Here is a 22,977-nt window from a genome sequence, read left to right as displayed (position 1 = left end):
TCTCTTTCAAGTATTAATCCTTTGCTCCCATGCTATGCTATTTTACAAATACCATAAGAAGTAATTAAACAGTTATTTCTCTCTATCAATGACAATGAGTCCATTTTTCATATAGCATAAAGTAGACCTATGTATTGTTATAGTACAATAGCTCTGTTTATACCAGAGATTTCCTAAAGTGTTTAAATTATTTTCTATTAATCCCCCTAACAACCCAAGATAAAGTTATATTTAATAGTCTTATGATGCTTTTTGTTATATTCTACCAATTTTACAGTGTCTTTTAAAAAATAACTTAAGCAAAATGATTCCTCATATTCCTTTAATCTTAACAATGAAAGCTTTTAACTCTGGTATATTATTAGTTGTGTTATTATATTTTGTTAGTCAAATGTGGGATTGGTCCTCATGCAACCAGATATCTTGTCGTTGATGCACGTTTCTTGAAAATTAAAGCAGTCACCAACTGCTCAAATTTGGAGTCGTTGCTTGCATAAAATTGCTCAGCGGTGCTTAACCAGATCTAGTTACCAATTAAAACCTTACAAATTGCTAGACTTTTCTGGAGTTGATGTGGCTTTAAGTCATTGACTCTTTCTTTCTGGTAAAATGATTCAAGAAGGAGATGGCCTGAGCTATGAAATAAACACTTATTTGGATATTTTTCGCATTTCAACCTGACTTAACCAACAATAAAAACTTTGAGTTTTAGTTCACTCAACAGGTTAAATAATTTACTTGTATTTATAAAGCAGGTAATAATAAAATTATATACCCCATAGCCTTTGTCATTTTCTCACAAAAGTATCTGTCTCCTTAAATAAATATATGGAATGCCTTTTATCATATCGCTCATACTTCACATAGAATTTTTTTAATGCCATGAATTTTCAGTGTCTTTAAAAAATAACATTTTTATGAAGTTTAAACAGATAAAGGGAAGAATATACAGTATTTGCTCTCTATTAAAGCTATTTGGAAAGATAATATTCAAAAAATCATAAGAAGAAGGTACAGTTGTTCTTTATACAGAGTAATTATAAAACTTCACTTGTGACTATACCAAGAAAATTGTCTAGAGTTTATCATATGTCACCTAAAATTATTGGCAAAGATTTTTGTTTTCTGGCTATTTGAATGTTTTAAATGACTGGAAAATAGTTATTATTAGTCAATCCCTTAGGGCTCTCTGTTTTAAAAATGACAGCTTTTTTTTAAAAAAGAGCTCTCTAGAAACCTTTGATACTAATTCCCTTCCTTCCATCCTGAACTATACACCACCAACTAAAATAAATCTGGACCATAACAGTTTGAAATTGACAAATATTTAACTATGTCCTTGGGTGAAGTGTTCCAGAAAAATTAAGAAATTATCTTTGGGTGTAACCTAAAGATAACTTATCAAATCATTTACTGGCCTTAGCCTTGTTGTAATATAATACAATGAAATTGCAATGTCCATACATACTTCTTATGAAATATTTATCAGTTTGACAAAACTGCAGTAAAGTCGATGTATTGTGGTTTATATTCATTCTCAATAGTTTCATTAAGAACTACTGACGTAAACTGTCAGTGTTTTTACCACAGATCCTTACAAATATATCTAAAATTCTGGCCAAAGAAACTTTATTTTTAAGCGCATATACTTTGTTACCATTTTATTTTCAAAGCTTCAAGTTAATTTTTCTTTGAGGGAAAAATTGTTTGCCTATGTGCGATTGTTTATACTGTTACTGTAGCTCAGACCTGATCTGTGACCAATATTCTGCTGACCTTGGAGAATGCAGGATTGCAGGCTCCTTTTAGGGCTTTCATAGAAGTGATTCAGCTTGAGGTCTTTATGCATTTGCAGGAGATGTGAGTCACACTCCCCAACTTTGATTCCCTATATCTATATTGCCCTTTGGAGGAAGCACAGTGGAGGGGCTTTTCCTAGATCTACCACATTGTAAACTTGGATGTTTTGGGTCCTGGCATTGTCAGCTGACTCTTAGCCAGGCTGTAGGGGGTACCTAACCATATGGTGTGTTTTCACTGTAACAAGTTCTAAAGCTAAAAACTGGCTATCTCACTTTCCCTAGGGCGCCATAGAGGCACCATATGATTATGCCACCCACTGCTTATTTCTTCACAGAGAGCCAACACCAAAAGAACACATAATACTGTGTTGCTTCTGAGGTCTTATGAATTGGGAGAGTACAGGTCCACATTATCATCCTTTTCTTACATACAAAATATTTTATTTTTGGTAAGCTACTGGATTATGCAGACAAAATACAGTGTATGACTAATACCATAGGCCTTAAAATACCTATATCTTTTAATAACATGATCTTTGTAGGAGAGAGAGAGAAACCCAGTGCTGTAAAAATAAAGTTCAGAACCCATTCCAAACATTTTTGTTATTTAATAGGAAACAGTCACTCAAACCTATTTACTGTTTATCATTGAATCTAATTCTATGAATGGTGTATATTCTCTTGTTCATGCATTTCTTTTTTTTTTTTTAACATCTTTATTGGAGTATAATTGCTTTACAATGTTGTGTTAGTTTCTGCTGTATAACAAAGTGAATATATGTATACATATATCCCCATATCCCCTCCCTCTTGTGCCTGCCTCCCACCCTCCCTATCCCACTCCTCTAGGTCGTCACAGAGCATCGAGCTGATCTCCCTGTGCTATGCGGCTGCTTCCCACTAGCTATCTATTTTACGTTTGGTAGTGTATATATGTCCATGCCACTCTCTCACTTTGTCACAGCTTACCCTTCCCTCTCCCCGTATCCTCAAGTCCATTCTCTAGTAGGTCTGTGTCTTTATTCTCGTCTTGCCCCTAAGTTCTTCATGATCGTTTTTTGTGGGGTTTTTTTTCTTAGAGTCCATATATATGTGTTAGCATACGGTATTTGTTTTTCTCTTTCTGACTTACTGCACTCTGTATGACAGTCTCTAGGTCCATCCACCTCACTACAAATAACTCAGTTTTGTTTCTTTTTATGGCTGAGTAATATTCCATTGTATATATGTGCCACATCTTCTTTATCCATTCATCTGTCAATGGACCCTTAGGTTGCTTCCATGTCCTGGCTGTTGTAAATAGTGCTTCAGTGAACATTGTGGTACATAACTCTTTTTGAATTATGGTTTTCTCAGGGTATATGCCCAGTAGTGGGATTGCTGGGTCCTATGGTAGTTCTATTTTTAGTTTTTTAAGGAACCTCCATACTGTTCTCCATAGTGTCTGTATCAATTTACATTCCCACCAACAGTGCAAGAGGGTTCCCTTTTCTCCACACCCTCTCCAGCATTTATTGTTTGCAGACTTTTTGATGATGGCCATTCTGACCTGTGTGAGGTGATACCTCATTGTAGTTTTGATTTGCATTTCTCTAATGATTAGTGATGTTAAGCATCCTTTCATGTGTTTGTTGGCAATCTGTATATCTTCTTTGGAGAAATGTCTATTTAGGTCTTCTGCCCATTTTTGGATTGTGTTTTTTTTTTTTGATACTGAGCTGCATGAACTGCTTGTGTATTTTGGAAATTAATCCTTTGTCAGTTGCTTCATTCACAACTATTTTCTCCCATTCTGAGGATTGTCTTTTCGTCTTGTTTATGGTTTCCCATGCATTTCTTTAAGTAAACTCTGCATTATCTATCACAAAATACTGAGATTCTACGTGTTTTATTTTTGGTAGATTTCAAGAAATTCTGAACTGCTTGTTCCAGAATCGAGAAGAAATCAGGCAAGAATATCTGAAGTTAGAAATGTTACTTAAAGAAAATGAACTTAAATCATTCTATCAACAACAGTGCCATAAGCAAATAGAAATGATGTGTTCTGAAGACAAAGTAGAAAAGGTATTTAACAACTTTATCATTAAATTGTAGAGAATGTAAAAACATGGGGACTTATAATTCTAGAAATTTGATAGGCGATGTTGCTTAATCACCCATTCTCTACAAATACCTAGAAATGCTGGAGGAAATGTAGAAAACATTGTTTTAAATGTATAGTTAAGTCTACAAGAAAAAAAAATTAAATTTCTAGGTGTGAGAAACAAAAAGGAATCAAAACCCCTAAAATCTCAGTTATAACTGTTGCTTCTGTGAGGATGATGGAATGCTTAACAGGTAGTTAACACACTCAGGGAGAGTTGGGTACCAAGGTGGGGCAGTGAGAACAGTCCACCCCAGATGCAGGCAATAGTTTACAACTTAGACCAATGGGAGGTTTTTTTCCTCCCCAGGGAAGAATATTTTGTCACTGACATTGTTACAGTTTCCACTGCATCAGTGCTAAAAAAAAAATCCAGATCAACTTTTAATCAGTTTTATTATTTAATGTAGTAGTGCACTGCCCTTCCCCTTCACACACACAGACCACTTTCACTACCCTGCTTTGATGTACGCCACTACTTAGGTAAGGGGCCCAAGGGAGACAGGGAGTTAGAAATGACAGTCCCCACATAAAGCCAGGAATCTCAGAGACCTTCACTCTTCATATTGGAAGTACAGCAGGAGAAGACATTTTACCAACTAGCACAGGAAAGCAAGGAACCAAGCCTAGGATAAGAAAAAAAAGTCTCATTTGAAGACTGTCATTATAGATATACTTTTCACTATAGATTTTCATTATAGATTATACTTTTATAATCCATGTGTTTTATTTAGCAAATCCCTAAAGTGAGACATTAGCACAGAAAATGGTATCAGAACAGTGATAATCTATAGGAAACTGAGCGGAAGCAATGCAGAATCAGCCTAGTGAAACAGATCCTCAGTTCAAACCACTGAGAGCTCACTGTCCAAAATTACAAAACCCATGATACAATCCTCCACAAGCAAGTCAGCAGACTTAGCAAATATGACAGAATCCCCAAAACGTCAGATACTATAGCAATCTGATAAAACCTATAAAAATGAATAAAGTCATCAAAGAAGGACTTAACAATAAAGGAATCAAAGAAAAAAAGAACATACATATATGAGAAGAAAACAAATGACACTTCCAGAAAGTAAAGATTTATTTACTGAAACTTAAAATTTCAGTTTATGGGTACAATACTAGACAATGTTTTAAATACTTCACATACATTAAATCATTTAATTCTCAGAAAATCCTGTGGGCTATGTGATATTATTATCCTTGTAATTAAGATGAGGAAACCAAGGTACAGAGAAGTCATTCTGCCAAAGATTACCCAGCTCATAGAGTCAGAGCTATGATTTGAACTCAAGCCAGCTGATTCCAGAGGCTGAGCTCTTATCCCTGTCCTTTTATGCATGTTAGATATAGCTAAAGAGAGAATTAAAGAACTGGGAGATCTGAGGAAATCACACCAAATACAGGATAAAAAAATAGCAGATGTGAACAGGATGTTGCTATGTGAAAGATAGACTAGAAAGTCATGCATTCATCTAATAGATATTCTGAAGGAGATACATTAGTTCAAAAGAACAAAGGATAATGTGCAAAGTCTAAGGCTCAGAATTTTCTAGGACTATTAAGATGTGAATAAGATGTAAATTCAAGAAACATGAGTTCTAAGCAGGATAAAAGAATGTATACTTGGAGGTGTGCAACTCCAGAGCACCAAAGATCAGAAAAATAAACATTTTGAAAATACTGGATTTCCCCCAGTTTGGTGTTCATTGATGATAAGGTTAATTGCATTTTTAAGTACTATTTTATACTTAGTAGTATAGTGCTTTAAAAAACTAACATTTTAGGTTTTTATCAGCCTATGAAATGGGAAAGATGTGATATGCTAGGAAATTAATCATAAAGTATTAATAAATATATCATGGCTATGAATTTATAAGTAGCTATTAAGCAATACTATCAAAATTAGTAATTTATTTACTGAATATGCATTTATTATGCCTTATTGAAACTATCTTTGTTTTAAACCACTTTATTGAGATATATGATTGATGTATGAAGAAACCCATAAATATTTAATGTAGACAACTTGACGGGTTTGGCGATAAATATACACTAGTGAAACCATCACCATAATCTATGCTATAAGCCTGTACCTTACCTCCTAAAGTTTCCTCCCACCCTCTTTATTATCAGTAGTATTATATTAATAACAACACTTAACATAAGACTTACCCTCTTAGCCATTTTTAAGTATACAACAATAGACTATCATTCAGCTTTTAAAAAAGAAGAAAATTCTACCAATTGCAACAACATAGATGAACCTGGAGGACATGCTAAGTGAAGTAAGCCAGACACAGAGGAACAAATTTTACATGATACCATTTATATGAAAAATCTAAAATCATCGAACTCAGAAGTAGAATCAGATGGTGGTTGCCAGAGGCTGTGGGGAAGGCGAAACCAGGAAGTATGAGTCAAAGAATACAAAGTTTTAGTTATGCAAGACAAATAAACCCTAGAGATCTACTACTGTATAGCATAGGGCCTATAGTTAATAATGTATTGAACACTGAAAATTTCTTTTTAATTTTGTTTATCAAATGCATTTAAAATATTCCTCACATCCTTTTAAGGCAGAAGAAAAATAGAATTTATATCTTTATTTGAAATTTGTTGCTGTAGTTGTACTTTAACTTTCTTGAACTGCAAAATTGTTGCCAGTATTTTTGATGACCTTCATGACTTCCAAATAACAGAATAATCTCATAGAATTAATATATCAGTTTGTTGTGAAATCCTTTCATATGTTTGTTAAATGGAATTCTGAAATACTGCTATATTTACCTATTCTAAAAGTTGTATGTATTATCTCAATTAATTGCACTTATTATAGAGTTATTTTCAGTGGGAATAATAATTCTCAGCTTTGTGTAGGTATCCATTAAATAAATATCAATTATCTGAAAGTGCAATTATCTGATTTATTTCTTGAAAAAAGGCAAGAAATTCAGTCATGGAAAACGGATACTGGCTTAATATCTCAACTTTTAACAACAGCTTGCTTTGAACACTTTTGTTTATATGCAGAGCATTGTGCTAGACACAATACAGGTTAAAAAAAAGTATAAGACAGTATATGTACTTCAGTAATTTATAAGCTAGTTGGAGCAATAAAATGATATAAAAATGACACAGCACTATATGATTGTGATGTAAGGAGTAGTGCAATAATAAAAACAGCTAATATTATTGAGCATTAACTATGTGCCAGACACTTTTCAAAGTCCTTTGCATGGGTTAATTCATTTAGTATTTATAACAAGCCTATGAGGTAGATCCTGTATTATCACCATTTGTGAGCAACAGAGATACTGAGAATTCAAGTAAGCTGTCTAGAGTTATACACCTAATTAATGTGGTTGAACCAGTATTAAACTCTGGATGTCTGGCCTCAGTCTGCGCTTTTAATCATTCTGCTATACTATAAGTACTTTAAGTGCTATAGCCATTCAAAGGAGAAAGCAGTGGCTTCCAGTTGTTGTGGTGGAGAAAGGCTTCCTAGTGGAGAGATGAGATTTATACTGGGCATTGCATGAGAATATTAGTGGGAAAAGAATAAAAGGAATAGTGTATTCAAATGAGGACACCAGTTTGACCAGAGCACAGCATATTTGTAGGTCAGTGTATGTGGAAGTACATAACTATACTCAACACTTCCTGCCAATTCCCACTGCTTTACCCATAGCAGATATCATTGATTGATTACAGCACTCTTTCTCTCTGAATCTGAAGTTGCCAGAGTTAACCACTATAAATCGATTGGAAATGGCACATGATATAAGACATATTTTGCCATATTGGGAATTAGTCAATTCCGGATAGAATAAAAGGCCAAATTGTGGAAGCTTTGGTTGCCAAGAATTATATGATCTATTTGTGTAGTCAAAAGGCAATCTTTGAAGCAAATGAATAGTGTATTATCAGAGCTTAGAATCAGATTGCCATTTTTTGAACATTAGAATATTAGTACAATTAGTAAGTTTTGTCTATTTAATCCCAAGCTAATTTAAATCATGGTTATTTTACCCTGTTTTACTTACCCCATTGAATTGTGAATGTGCATGCTTAGAAACATTAAGACATAGAGTAAGGAAATGGCTTTGGCTGGTTTCTTTAATTTTTTTCTGTTTTCATCTTTATTCTGCTTTTTTCAACCCACTTGCCTTTTCTGATATCTCACTTTTGGTCATTTCAATCCGTGTTCCAATTTTTATAGCTATTCTTATGAGACTAAGAATAGCTAAGTCTAATAGCTAATGAGACTTACCTAAGCAATGAGAATAAAGCCTCTTAAGTTTATTGGTTGTAAACTATTGAAAAACATAGAAAGACATCTAGAGGCTGAGTTTGTTCTCACAGAAGTGTCAAACTATAGTTTTACTAAACTGCTTGCTAGGTCACAGAATTTTATATCTGTCTTGGACCCTCTCCAAAGAGGTTTACTCTCATAATTGCTGAAAGAATCTCACTGATTAAGCTATAAATGGTTCTTGAGTATGGACTCTGAGAGTAGTATTAAAGTGAAGTTCCGGGGTAATTTTATAGCCATATAAAGATAATACACAAATTATTTTCAGTGAAATAATCAGTTTACCGTGTTAGCAGTCAGTTCTTTTGCACAAAGCAATAGTAATACCTAAATTTTAGAATTTCATGCTTATTCTCGCTCAAGACCTTTTGTGGTGTTCTGGAGATTTTGTTAATAAAATATGTAAAGCTTTTTTGAAACTTTAATGGGAAACAATTTACTTTAATGTCAGGGTTTAACATACATATTTTAGAATTTATTTCCAAACACTTGGTATTTATTTCAGAACAGTAATTCAATAAGAATTACCCTGATGGAAAATGTCCCCATGGAGAACCATCATAGAGTATACATTTGATGAACATTACAAGTACAAACTCAAAAAAACATACCCTCTGGGATTTTTAGTCGGGATCTTTTGGTATTAAATATTGACTGCCATCAGACCCGCAGATCATGTCCTGCCCTGGTTTCTAAGAGTACCTACAACATTTGTAAACATTAAAGGAAAATAAAGGTGGTTTGATCTAACTGCCTTCCTTCAGGCAGGTACAATACTTATATGTTCATTTTTCAGATGAGGTGACTGAAGAGCCACCGAGATTTACTTGCCTAAGTTTTCACACCTGCTGAATAGCAGAAGAAAGTCAAGAAGCCACATATACTACCTTCTGTTGGATACCAGTGGCTCTAAACTTTTCAGGTTTCAGGACCCCTTTCTGCTTTAAAATAAAATATTTAGGACCCCAAAGAGCTTTTGTTTATGTGGATTTCATCTACCAATATTCTATTAGAAATTTAAACTGAAATTTACAAAAATACATCATGTATTAGCTAACTTAAGAACAATCGATTACCCGTTGCGTGACAACATAACACTTTAATGAAAAATAACTAATTATTTTCTAAAACAAAAAGAGGTAGTGAGAAGACTGACATTATTACCTATTTTTGCAAATTTCTTTAATGGCTGGCTTTTCCTCAAAATGTCAACTTACCTTTTATAAAAGATAATAAGGAAGTAGAACTTAATCTCCTAAAGAGAGTAGGTCTTTAATCAAGTTCAAATGTAGTTCCTGCTCCTTTTTTCATTTTTTTCTTTATTTTTATCATTTTTCATTTTTTTTCATAGGATGTGTTCATCCCTACTTCCAAAACCAGCTGCAAGTGCTTGTTCTAATCTTTGGGGATCTGTTGTCTCAGGTCCAGCTATCATATCTGTTGATTATTGAGTTTAGTGTCTTTTGGCAAATAGTCCAAAGAGGTCAAGCTGTTCTGGCCCACAGTGCCCATGATAGTGTGCAAGACCCTTGGAGTAAAAAACCAGAAGGCCGGTTTTGATCTCAATTCATGTGTAGGTAAAACACCAAAAATATTTGGACTATCCATTATGTGTCCTGAACCAACCATCAGGCAAGATCAGATGTTTATGACACCTGGATATAAGCTCTATTTTCTTTCATTGGCAACAGCCAATCTAAAGGACTTGTAGACAAAACCACAACAATAGAATACTTTACTTCTTCACATCTTTCAAACTGAAGGAAAGACAAGAGCAGGACATGTATCTGCTTTGTTTTGAGTAAGGATATCATAGGATTTATCAGACCTCACATGAACTTTTCAAATGCAACATTTAAAGGAATGTATTTTGGCAAAAAAAAAAAAAAAAAAGTGATAGTCTTCAATTTGGCCATTGTATTTCTTAAAGTCATAAACTCTCAACATGTAATTTTATAAAAATGACTCACAGCTCAATTTCCTGTTTTCCTGCAAGCAGTAGTATTGTGAGATTTCAAAGGGGAAATAGCTTTAAGTACAAAAGTATAGCCTAATTTAATAGACAACAATAGCACACTTAAAAGGAAATATACTACTGTACTAATATCACATACATCATGTATCATAAAAGATTGACTATTAAATGCATTATTTTTCAGGCCACTTGCAAAAGAGATCATAGACTCGCAATGTTGAAAACTCGCCGCTGCTACCTGGAGAAGAAAAGGGAAGAGGAACTGAAGCAATTTGATGAGAATACTAATTGGCTCCATCGTGTGGAAACTGAAATGGGACTCTTAGGTCAAAATGGTCATATTCCAAAGGTACATATGTGTTTGTGTATTCAGATTTATTTTCTAATAACTGAGCTCCTTAAACCCATTGTCTTTGTTGTTGAGTAAATATCTTTCATAAGACAACTTTTGGTCCATCTCCCAGAGATTTGACTCATTTTACTGTTTTTAACTGAATATACCTTCTGCCTCCCTGATTACCTACTAGATTTGCCTTTCTTGTACTTTCAGAAGAGTAAAGTTACTTTTTAAATGTTATTCTTAAGTGATTGCATCCTTTTATGAGGAGCTCTTAAGTTAGAATGAAGTAATTCTATTTCAGACTGTACTTGAGGTTTCATCATGTAGGTAATTTAAGTTTGTTTTAATACTTGATATTTTGTGCAAAAATAGTTTTAAATGTGGTCAGCATTATTTGTATTATAGCTAAAGAAAGCCAATTTGAAAGCTGTATGCATTTATGTTTATGTACTAAACTGAAGATATTCCACCTAGAATGGCAAAAGTTTATATTTATAAAGAGTAGCGATGGGTAGTGATGGTTAATGGCTGAATCAGATCAGAATTGTGTTCAGCTACAATGTTACAGATAGTTTTCTCCCTTAACAATAGTAAGCTACAGAAGTATGCAGTTCATTCCTAATACAGTACCTCCCAAATGTCTTCAGTGTCATCATTATACTTTTCTTTTCATAGTTGTGATAACACTATTCCATCTTTAGTCTTGAGTTCATACTTAGGCCAGAAGAAGGGGAATGAAAGAAAGGGAAGAGAGATATCTGTATTGGGAAAGCAAAAACTTTTCCAGAAATACCTAACAGACATATCTGAATTGACTAGAATTGTCACGTGGCTATCCCTAGATACAGGGGAATCTGGAAGGGTGAGTGTTTTGCTGGACATATTATCATCCTGAACAAAATTAAAGTTCTCTTAATAAGAAAGAAGGGGAAAATTAATATGGAATAAGCAGCTAGCAAACAAACTGCTACAAAGTAACTACTTTTGATCTCTAAATACCTAATACTTTAAAAGAACAACTTTTTATGCTCTTTTTTTAAAGGAAGAGTATCTAAAGTCTTTAATGTGATGACGCTCTTCTGAAAGTCTATATTATGTATCAGCTCTGAAATCTTAAAATTTCTAGAAAAGCATTAAACTGAAAATAAATACAGGTGAAATGGAGTATAAAATATTCAGTACAAATGAATGCAGCTAGTGATTGTTAATATTCAAAGATATCAATTTTTTGTTATAATTTAAAGATATTAGCCAATGCATCATGACCAGGGAAATTGATATAAATGTCCATCCTTTTAACGCTGAAGCTCGGACTGAAGGGAGAGGAGACTAGCAGGAGTAGCGAATGATGACAGTTCAAGGTAGTAAAATTGGAGCAGTGAGCAGCAGATACCTTGTTTCCTAAGAAGACAGCCAAAGATAAATAGAGACTGAATAGTTCTTTAATGTGGAAATTCATTGAGGGCCAACCAACAGTTTAATCGACACTCAGCAATCCTAGAAGTCTTCACAATATCTTGATGAAAGTATGCCAGCCAGTTAGTTCAGTAGATTGGGAATTAAATGTAGTACAAAGCATACTTTAATGAGATTTTATACCTTAACTTAATTGACAAAACACTTTAGAATATTCCCTATAGCGAGAATGTAAATATTGGAAAGAGGATAGACACTGGAGTTGAAATGGTTGGTAATTCCATTATTTGATAGTTGTGTTGAATACTAACTCTAACACTAACCATATAACTTTGGGCAAGTTGTTTAACTTCACTGTCTTAACTTCTCATCTTTAAAATATATTTAAGGCATTATGAACTTAAATAAAATGCTGTATGCAAAGGCCTAGCACCACTTAATACATAATGAGTGGTTGATAAATAATAGTTTAATATTCTAAGCCACAACATCATAGACATCAATAGCCAAAGAAAGGTGTGCACTAAAGGAACACAGCAGCATTAGCTGTATTATAAAATACGTTTGCTATTTTCCCTCCAGAACAGTGTTTCTGACCTTTTTGGGTCATAGATGCCTTTGAGAATCTGATTAAAGAGCTATATATAGATCTTCTCCTAGATGGACGATTGAGGGGGGGGGGGTCACATTCATACAATTTTACTTTTTTTTTTTTTTGGTCATTTTTTCCATTAATACAACATTAAGAATATCTGCTCTAGAAGAACACTAAAGCGCACTTATTTTAAAATGCCATATTCCTCTTAAGATTACGTAATGGACATATTTACATGACTTAAAAGGAATAAGCAAAAAAAACAATGATTAATCAGTAAACTATAATAGGGATTAACTAGACTTTCAAACGGTAACATCTGAAATTCCATGCTTGATCTGAGAATCTAAAGCTGTAGAGGCTCATCATAGAATGCAGCAGCCTCCATCAAAGTACCTGTCAGGGTCCCCAAGCCACGGTCTGGGTATGTTTTCAGAGAAAACAGCTGATAGCGTGGCCAAACGAGTGTTTTTCACTCAGTGCGCAAGACCTGTTTCTCTTGAAAAGGTAGCAGATGTTGGATGTTTATAGTAGTTTTTGGTTTGTTTCACTTATATTTGTCATGTTTCACTTATTTGTTAGAGATTATGTATATCTAAAGCAGTCTTATTCTCAAGATGATCATTGTCAAAATGACATAAAATAACAAGTATTTTGGTTAGTTTTCTTTACTATTACTTACGGCCATGATGTTCTAGTAGAATATTTAGCCATTCTAGTGAGCAAAAACTTTCTCATGAAGGGTCTAAAAAATGTTTTTGGCATATGGTAAAATATAACATAAAATTTACCAGTTTTAGGTGTACAGTTCAAGTGGTATTATATTCATAAAAAGAATTAATATATATAGATATACATTTTAAAATGTTATTTTCATCTCTCAATAACCTTGCTTAATTTACATTATACTTATAATCTAGTACATTTGTGTAATCAACAGTCTAAAATATAGCCCAACTCCAACTAGAGGAGTACTTAAGAACTTTTTAATATTAAAAGAAGCAAAAAAATCAATTGTAGATATTTACTAGTTTGCCTTTGTTTTCCCATATTTATCTTAAGCTCCCAATTTTTAAAATGGTACAGTATTCTTTTTAGTAGTATTATTATTGCTATTTTTTTTTTTTTTTTGGCTACTTAGTAGCATTTATAAAGTTAATATTATTCAGGTTATTTTCAATAAATTTAAATTTTTTCACCATGGTCAAATCTAATTTTTCTAATAATCTGTCTTCTATAACTCTTTTAAGCAGGACTTTTCACACCTGAATATGAATCTGGAATTGATTTTTAAATTCTTGTTTTTTAATGCATTTTATTATGAATAATTTGAAAAAATTAAAATTAAAACTGTTTCCATTCCCATCACCCTAATCCCACTCTCAATTTTTTTTTCCTGTGGATATTTTCACAGCTGAAACAGTTATCTACATATAAGCCATTATTTCTTACATAAACAAACTGAGACATAACTTTGTGAAAAAATTTATCCACAGTTGTACAACTCTGGACAGAGATCCAGTACTGCGACTTTCAAATTGCTGCCCTTTTTGCTATACCCTCCTGCATTATCTACCTCTTAACCTCTCAAATTTATCCACTTCTCTGTATCTGCCCTGCCACTACCCTAATTCAGACTCCCAGCCCCCATTATTGGACTGCTACATTTGACCTTTATGCTTCCATTCATATTCTACTGCAATTCATTCTCTCTACTGCAAGCAAAATGAGCTTTCTAAAAGGTAACTCTGATCATATCACTCTTCAGTACTTTCTCCCTAATGTAAACTCTATTATGATTTCCCAGGTCTGGCATGGCACCTGAAGACCTTTCACGTTTTATATATTACCTCTCATTATATTCTTGCTTCAGCTATTACTAACCTCCCAGTAGCTCTCATTATGGACTATGAGCTTCCAATCCGATTCAGTCATTAGTGTATCAAAACAAGAAAAAGATTCAAATGGTAAACTTGGTTTTTCAAAAACAACAAACTAGCCAAGAACTATTATTGACTACAATAATTATACAATCAAGTCTTGTCTCTTTAAGAGTGGTGCAAGAAGATAAAACAATAAGATTAACAGAGGGAGTAAATAAAGAAGGGTTTTGTTTTTTTTTTAAGAGAAAAGGTGGAATATTTGACAAACATGTTCATACTGTTAGGGTCGTTGAATTTTTTGACTGGAAAAGACTAAGAGATCATCTAGGCAAGCTCTTAAATTTTAGTCAAGTAAACTGATCTCCATAAAGACCATATTTTGGGCTCCAGGTAGCATTTGTGTCATAGTTGAGCCATCTCTAAAATCACCTGATTCATAGGCCAGTGCTCTAACCGTATCATCCTGACTCCCTAAAGAGAGTTTGCTCTAAAATACTTGCTGTATTTCTTGAAATATAATTATGAATCATGTGAATAAACAACCCCCAACTTTACTATATCTCAGACGCATAGAATTACATTGTTTCCCTGTCATAGTGCCCACCACTGGCTTAGGAAGTATTACAAAAAAGAAAAAGAAAAAAGTAACTTTAAGCTTACAGAGAATCAGTGGCCAACTTCAGGTTGGGAAGGAGTATTGAAAACCTAAAATGGATTATGGGAATTATCTGTAGGAAGTTTCTAGGCACAGCTCCCCTGCTTATAGGATTTTTGTCTCAGCCTCTTACAATGTCCAAAATATTTCACTCTGTTTTATTTTATTAACTAAAATTTTTCCAATTTAAGATTCTGAGAATGCTACTGGATTATTACCATTCATACTTTAGTGTATCCACTTAGCTGACGTTTTCCATACTTAAGGTTTAGTAGATTTGAGAAAAGATAAGTAATTTTAGGTGGTAGATTAGAGAACATTTGGGCATATGCACATAAGGGAGTCTACAAAAACTTTTTTACACTTTTGGCCTAGAATGAAGCTTATACCAAGACTGGGTGAAGGTAAGAATTTTTTTTTTTTTTTTTTTTGGCCACACCTCGCGGCATGTGGGATCTTAACTCCCCAACCAGGGATCAAACCTATGCCCCCTGCTGTGGAAGCATGGAGCCCTAACCACTGGACTGCCAGGGAATTCCCCAAGAGATTTTTATTGTATGAAACTTATTGTATTGACATAGCCCCTGTCCTGGTGGTGTACCTTACATTCTAATATGGAGAATCTATGAACAAATAAATAAATGGAATTGTTACTAATCAGTGCTATGGCAGAAACTATCAGGGGTGGAGAATGTCCATCTTTAACTGTAAAGCTTAGGGAAAGCCTCCCTGAAGAAGTGACATTTAAGCAAAAACGGGCCATATTCATGTACTTTCAAAGTATTATGAACAAGTTGGATAGACCAAGAAACTGTCACTATAGTAAAATTTGTTCTGAGTTCCTGATGTTCAGTTTCTGAGGAAATTTGAAACTTGTAAGTCATAGACCACCTGTACCAGAACACTTGTTTTTCAAATTGTTCCTAAACATATCACTTCATATTTTTAAGAATTAAAACTATTGACACCAATATAAAATAAGTTTTATTAAAATTGATTTAATTTTAACATTTTTAAATGAATCTGAGGTATAGTTTGTATTGTTTTCCCCAGGAACTCAATAAAGAACTTCATTGCCACCATTTGCACCTCCAGAACAAAGATTTGAAAGCACAAATTAAACATATGATGGATCTAGCTTGTCTTCAAGAACAGCAACACAGGCAGACGGAGGCGTAAGTACATGGATTTACCTGTTCTAAAAGTTTTAATACTATAGACCTAAGGAACCTGAAGCAAAGAAGTTTAGTTTTCCATTGCCAGAAAATTTAATTTTATCCAGTACAAGGTACATATTTTTTTTAAGTGTCTGCCAGCATCAGAAATCATGCAGAGTTAGAAAACATCGAGAAAGTATAAAGGATGTTGTTCTTCTCCTCTAACTAATTTTTTATAGTGCTTTATAGTTTTGAAAACATTTTTTAATTTATTATTTTTATGTAATATATGTCATGTAATACAAAATTTCAAAGATGCCTCTACAGTGAAAAAGAGTCTGTCTTCTACCTGTCCTCTAGCCATCCTTGTCCCCTCCTAGAAACGACTACTGTTAATACCAACTGAATTTTTAAGGAGACAGTTTTTAAGCATTCATAATTCCAGAATGATTTTTTGCTATCATTAAAATGAAGTTATTAAAAGTGTATATTTTTTAACATCATGCCCCAAGTTTTAAGTGAAGCTATAGTAGCTCTTTCACGCTCTCTCTACTAACTCAGTAGTAACACCTTTTAATTTTTGAAACGTAATAGTAAAAAAGTATAACTTGATCTTTATTTTTATTACCTTGGATATGTCAGTCAACTCCTTAGGTGTTACTTTCATGCTCTGTAAAAATGAGAAATTTATTTCTCTAAGGGCTTTCTGCCAATCTAAAATTCTACTGGAGTTATTCTAGTGTTCTCAAATAACTGGTAATTAATTTTCCATACTTTTGATTTAAAGGAAATTATATTAGCATAGTTATTTTTTAAAAGAAGAAGAAAAAGGGAAGGAAAAATTTTAGGGAAATATTATCCTGTGGATAGAAGCTCACCCTGCTCTCCCCATACTTTCTATATTTATACCTAGAGCAGACATTGAACATTCATTTACTTGTACTCACACCACCTGCAAGAGTTAAAGTTATCAAAGAAACATTAATTTATTTTGACCATACTGTATTTGATATACCATACAAATAGATTAATATATTTAAGATACATTGTTGCCTCAAAATGGGCAAAAAGATTTCTAACTTTGAAAATTGGTGAACCAAAGCATTACAAAGGCAATACAATATAGTAGAAAGAGTGTGAGTTTTAGAGTTGGTCTTGAATTCTAGTTTATATGAGCACTATAACCTTGCATAAATTATTTTACCTCACTAACCCTTAGTTTTCTTATATGTTAAATTATCATACTTTCCTTATAACAATTTTAAAAGGATTAAATAACAAAAAATAATGGATGTGATGAACTGTCTTAGCCTGAGCTTATAGAGTGGAAACAAACAAACAAAAAGATTTAGTATATATTCAGAGTGCTTAAAGAAAAAATTTTTCAACCAAGAAGACTACCTAGCAAGGTTATTATTCAGAATTGAAGAAGAAATAAAAGAGTTTTCCAGACAGGCAAGAGCTAAAGGAGTTCATCAATCACTTATAAAGCTAGTATAAAGGTTAAAAGAAAAAAGTAGTAAAAATAACTAACTACAGTAATCCCTTAAGGAATACACAAGATAAAAAGATATAAAATATAACGTCAAAAACGTAAAATGTGGTGGGGGATGAAAACATAGACCTTCAGAATGCATTCGAACTTAAGTGGCTGCCAGCTTTAAATAGACTGTTATAAATATGTTGTTATATGTAAGCCTCATGGAAAATTCCAAGCAAAAACCTATAGTAGATACACAAAAGATAATAAGAAAGGAATTAAGCATGCCACTAAAGACAGTCATCAAACCACAAAGGAAGAGAACAAGAGAAGAAAGGAACAGAGGAACTACCAAACAGCCAAAAAAGAATGAATAAAATGGCAGTAAGTACATACCTATTAATAATTACTTTACATGTAAATGTACTAAATGCTCCAATCGAAAGACAGAGTGGCTGAATGGATATAAAAACAAGCCCCATCTATATGCTGCCTACAAGAGACTCATTTCAGACATAAAGACAATTCACAGACTGAAAGTTAAGGGATGGAAAAAGTATCCCATGCAAATGGAAACCAAAAGAAAGCTGGGGTAGCTATACTTATATCAGACAAAATAGGTTTTAAAGCAAAGACTGTAATAAGAGACAAAGATTGGCATTACATAATGATAAAGGAGGTCAATCCAACAAGAGGATATAACATTTGTAAATATTTATGCATCCAACATAGGAGAACCTAAATATATAAAGCAAATATTAACAGACATAATGAGAAATAGACAGCAATACAGTAAGAATAAGGGACTTTAATACCCCACTCACATCAATGGATGGGTCATCCAGACAGAAAATCAATAAGGAAACATCTTCCTTAAACAACATGTTACACTAGACAAACTTTACAGATATATACAGAACATTCCATACAAAAGCCACTGAATATACATTCTTCTAAACTGCACATGTGACATTCTCCAGGATAGATCATATCTTAGGCCACAAAATAAGTCTTAACAGATCTAATAAGATTGAAATCATATTAAGCATATTTTCTGACCACAGTGGTATAAAACTAGAAATGATTCCAAAAAGAAAACTGGAGAATTTATAAATAAGTGATTAAACAACATGCTACTGAACAACCGGTTCATCAAAGAAGAAATCAAAAGCAAAATCAAAAAATAGACAAACAGAAAAACAAGAATAAAGCCCAAAGTTAGTAGTAGGAAGGAAATAACACAGATTGCAGCAGAAATAAGTGAAATAGAGACTAAAATACAAAAGAAAAGATCAATGAAACCAAGAGCTACTTCTTCGAAAAGATAAAATTGACAAACCTTTATCTAGACTCATGGAGAAAAAAGAGAGAAGGCTCAGATAAATAAAATCAGAAGAGAAAGTGGAGATGTTACAACTGATACTACACAAATACAAAGGATCCTTAGAAACTACTACAATTATATAGCAACAAATTGGACAACCTAGAAATGGATAAATTGCTAGAAATATACAACCTACCAAGACTGAATCATGAAGAAATAAGAAATCTGAACAGACCAATTACTAGTAAGGAGATTGAATTAGGACTTAAAAACCTTCCTACAAGCAAAAGTTCAGGACCAGATGGCTTTACTGGTTAATTCTATCAAACATTCAAAGAAAAGTTAATACCAATTCTTCTCAAACTCTTTCAATTAAAAAATAGAAGAGGAGGGAACACTTCCAAACTCATTTATAGGCTAACATTACCCTGACACCAAAGCCAGACAAGGATAGAACAGGAGAAGAAAATTTCAGGCCAATATCCCTGATGAACATAGATGCAAAAATCCTCAACAAAATATTAGCAAACCAAATTGACCAATACAATGCTTTAAAAGGATCATACACCACAATCAAGTGGGGTTTATTCCAGAGATGCAAGGATGATTCAGCATCTTTAAATCAATCAGTGTGATAACAAAATGAAGGATAAGGCATCATGTGATCATCTCAATAGATGCAGAAAAAGCATGTGACAAAATTTAATATCCATTTATGATTAAACTTGCAACAAAGTGATTATAGAGGGAACATACCTCAACATAATAAAGACCATATATGACATGCCAACAGCTAACATCATACTCAGTGGTGAAAAGCTGAAAAGCTTTTCCTCTAAGATCAGGAAGAAGACAAAGATGCCCACTCTTGCCACTTTTATTCAACATGTACACACTACTATATACAAAATAGATAACTAATAAGAACCTACTGTATATCACAGGGAACTCTACTCAATATTCTGTAATGACCTACATGGGAAAAGAATCTAAAAAATAGTGGATATATGTATATGTATAACTCATTCACTTTGCTGTACAGCAGAAACTAACACAACATTGTAAATCAACTATACCCCAATAAAAATTAACTTAAAAAACAACAACAACATAGTATTAGAAGTCCCAGCCACAGCAGTCAGACAAGAAAAAGAAATAAAAGGCATCTAAATTCAAAAGGAAGGAGTAAAACTGTCACTTTTGCCAATGACATGATATTATATACAGAAAACTCTGAAGACACAACCAAAAAACTATTAGAATAAACAAATTCAGTAAAGTTGCAGGATACAAAAATCAATATACAGAAATCTGTTGTGTTTCTATACACTAATAACAAACTATCAAAAGGAAATTGAGAAAACAATTCCATTTACAATTGCACCAAAAAGAATAAAATACCTAGGAATAAATTTAACCAAGGAGGGGAAAGACCTGTACACTGAAAACTATAAGACATTCATGAAAGAAATTGAAGAAGACACAAATAAATGGAAATATATTCCATGCTTATGGATTGGAAGAATTAGTATTGTTACAATGTCCATACTACCCAAAGCAATCTACAGATTTAGAACAATCCCTATCAATACTCAATGGCATTTTTCACAGAACTAGAACAAACAATTGTAAAATTTGTGTGGAACCACAAAAGACTCCAAATAACCAAAGCATTCTTGAGAAAGACAAAGTGTGAGGGACCACACTCCCAATTTAAAACTATACTACAAAGCAATAGTAATCAAAACAGTATAGTACTGGCACAAAAACAGACACATAGATCAATGGAACAGAATAGACAGCCCAGAAATAATCCCATGCATATATGGTCAATTAATTTACGACAAAGGTACCAAGAATATACAATAGGGAATGGATAGTCTCTTCAATAAATGGTGCTGGGAAAAGTGCACAGCAACAAGCCAAAGAATATCTTACACCATACACAAAATTGTATTAACTCAAAATGGATTAAAAACTTGTATGTAAGATCTGAAACCATAAAACCCTGAGTAGAAAACATAGGCAGGTAAAAATAACTGTCATATAATACAGCAGTTCCACTTCTGGGTATTTATCCAAAGAAAATGAAAACACTAACACAAAAAATAAAGCACACCTGTGTTCATTGCTACAAAAAACAAAAACAAAACCCAAGTTTATAGATACAGAGAACAGATTATACAGGTTGGTGGTGGGGTGTTGGGGGCAGGGATGGGGGATTGGTCAAGGGAGTCACAAAGTACAAACTTCCAGTTATTAAGTAAATCATGGAGATGTAATGTACAGCATGGCAACTATGGTTAATAATACTGTACTGCATATTTGAAAGTTGCCAAGAAAGTAGATCTTAAAAGTTCTCATCAGAAGAAAAAGAATTCTGTGACAGATGTTAACTAGCCTTATTGTGATGATCATTTTGCAATATATACCAATATCGAGTCCAAAAACTTAAAAATAAATGAATGAATGCATAAATACATACAAACATATATACATGCACACATAAATACATAAATAATGTATGTCTTGGGTCCCTGAGACCATGTTTGATAATTTACTAGGATGACTCACAGAACCCATCATATAGTTGACTCCATAGTTATGATTTATTAGAGTAAAAGCATACAAAACAAAATCAGCAAAAGGCAAAGGTGAATGGGGCAAAGAACAAAGGAAACCAGTTAGTTGTAAGCTTTCAAGTGTCCTCATCCAGTGGACCCACACAGTTGTGCTTAAGTTCTCCAGAAAAAAGTTGTAATGACCCATGTGAAATGATGTCTACTTTGGAATCTCGTTAGGCTGACACTTAGTGTCCTGATTTTTATTGGGAGCTGGTTGAATAGGCGCCCTGTGCCTAGCAGGGTGAATCAAAATTCTAGACTTTCCAAAAGGAAAGCAGTTGTAAATAATTGTTTTTATTGACTTTCTGATTAATGACTTTTCCCTACAATTGTTACCTACTTGGCTTAAATGGCGTACTCCCCACTATCACTAAAAAGAAAAATGTCACAGACTATTTATTTGTACTGCTATCTAAATATTTAAGATTCTTAGATAATAAAGCAGTTATTTCCTTAAGTGTTAAAATTAGTGCCTATTCTTTTCCCACTGCCCTATTCCTACTTCAGATGGTTCTATTCTTCTGGATGTTGTAAGTCAGCTGGAACACCAGGACTAAGTCATTTCAAGATTATTCATGTTGTTTGATGTCTTCGTTGATACAAAAGTTAGGAACCACTTATAACTTTTTAGTTCTGGCATTTCTTCAGTGAACACTCTTCATGGAGGTCTAATACATAAAAAGATGCATTTAGTACTGCTCTGATTGACAGCAATAGGCGAGATTTTGAATCAGAGCCAAGAATCCAATGCCCCATCACTTTCCTGTACCCACCATACTTTTCCACAATTTTTCCTTTGAATGGCTTTGAAAGCTATTGCTTTAGCTCATGAAGAGCTAACTTCAAGGAAAGTTGACTTTTGTTCATTTGTTATTTTTTAAATCTTATATACCTAAGTTGAGCTTCATCATTTGACAGTGTATTAATATTTCATTTCAATCTCATAGTATTTAATAACAATAACAACACTATTTTTGATTTGTAAATCACATTATGCTTTGCATAGTTCTGAAAACAATCTCCTATTGAAAGTAGTGGCTGTCCAGTTGTACCCCACATTATAGAAGAGAAACCTCAGGTAGTGCCTTATCCAAGGTCATATAGAAGCAAGTGAAGACTCGCTGAGACTACAGCCTGGTGCTTGTAATTCCCATCCAACATTCTTTCCAATCTATACTTAATGTATTAAGAATATTTGAGGTATTTGATTGAAATATTCTAAAGGAAAATATGTACAGGGAACCATTTTAATCATCTGCTAT

General features: G+C 33.3%; 1 protein-coding gene across 1 annotated transcript in view; it reads left to right on the top strand.

The window, feature by feature from the left end:
* The window catches only part of KIF18A (kinesin family member 18A), a 77,355-nt gene that overhangs the window by 21,961 nt on the left and 32,417 nt on the right, over positions 1-22,977 (top strand). The window contains exons 10-12 of the mRNA XM_061203188.1: positions 3,704-3,866; positions 10,426-10,590; positions 16,184-16,305. Coding sequence (XP_061059171.1) covers positions 3,704-3,866; positions 10,426-10,590; positions 16,184-16,305 — 450 coding nt within the window. The remainder of the gene's footprint in view (positions 1-3,703; positions 3,867-10,425; positions 10,591-16,183; positions 16,306-22,977) is intronic.

This window comes from Eubalaena glacialis, chromosome 10, assembly GCF_028564815.1.
Source record: "Eubalaena glacialis isolate mEubGla1 chromosome 10, mEubGla1.1.hap2.+ XY, whole genome shotgun sequence".
Classification (NCBI taxonomy): Eukaryota; Metazoa; Chordata; class Mammalia; order Artiodactyla; family Balaenidae; genus Eubalaena; species Eubalaena glacialis.
This window is presented reverse-complemented; position numbering and strand designations above follow the sequence as displayed.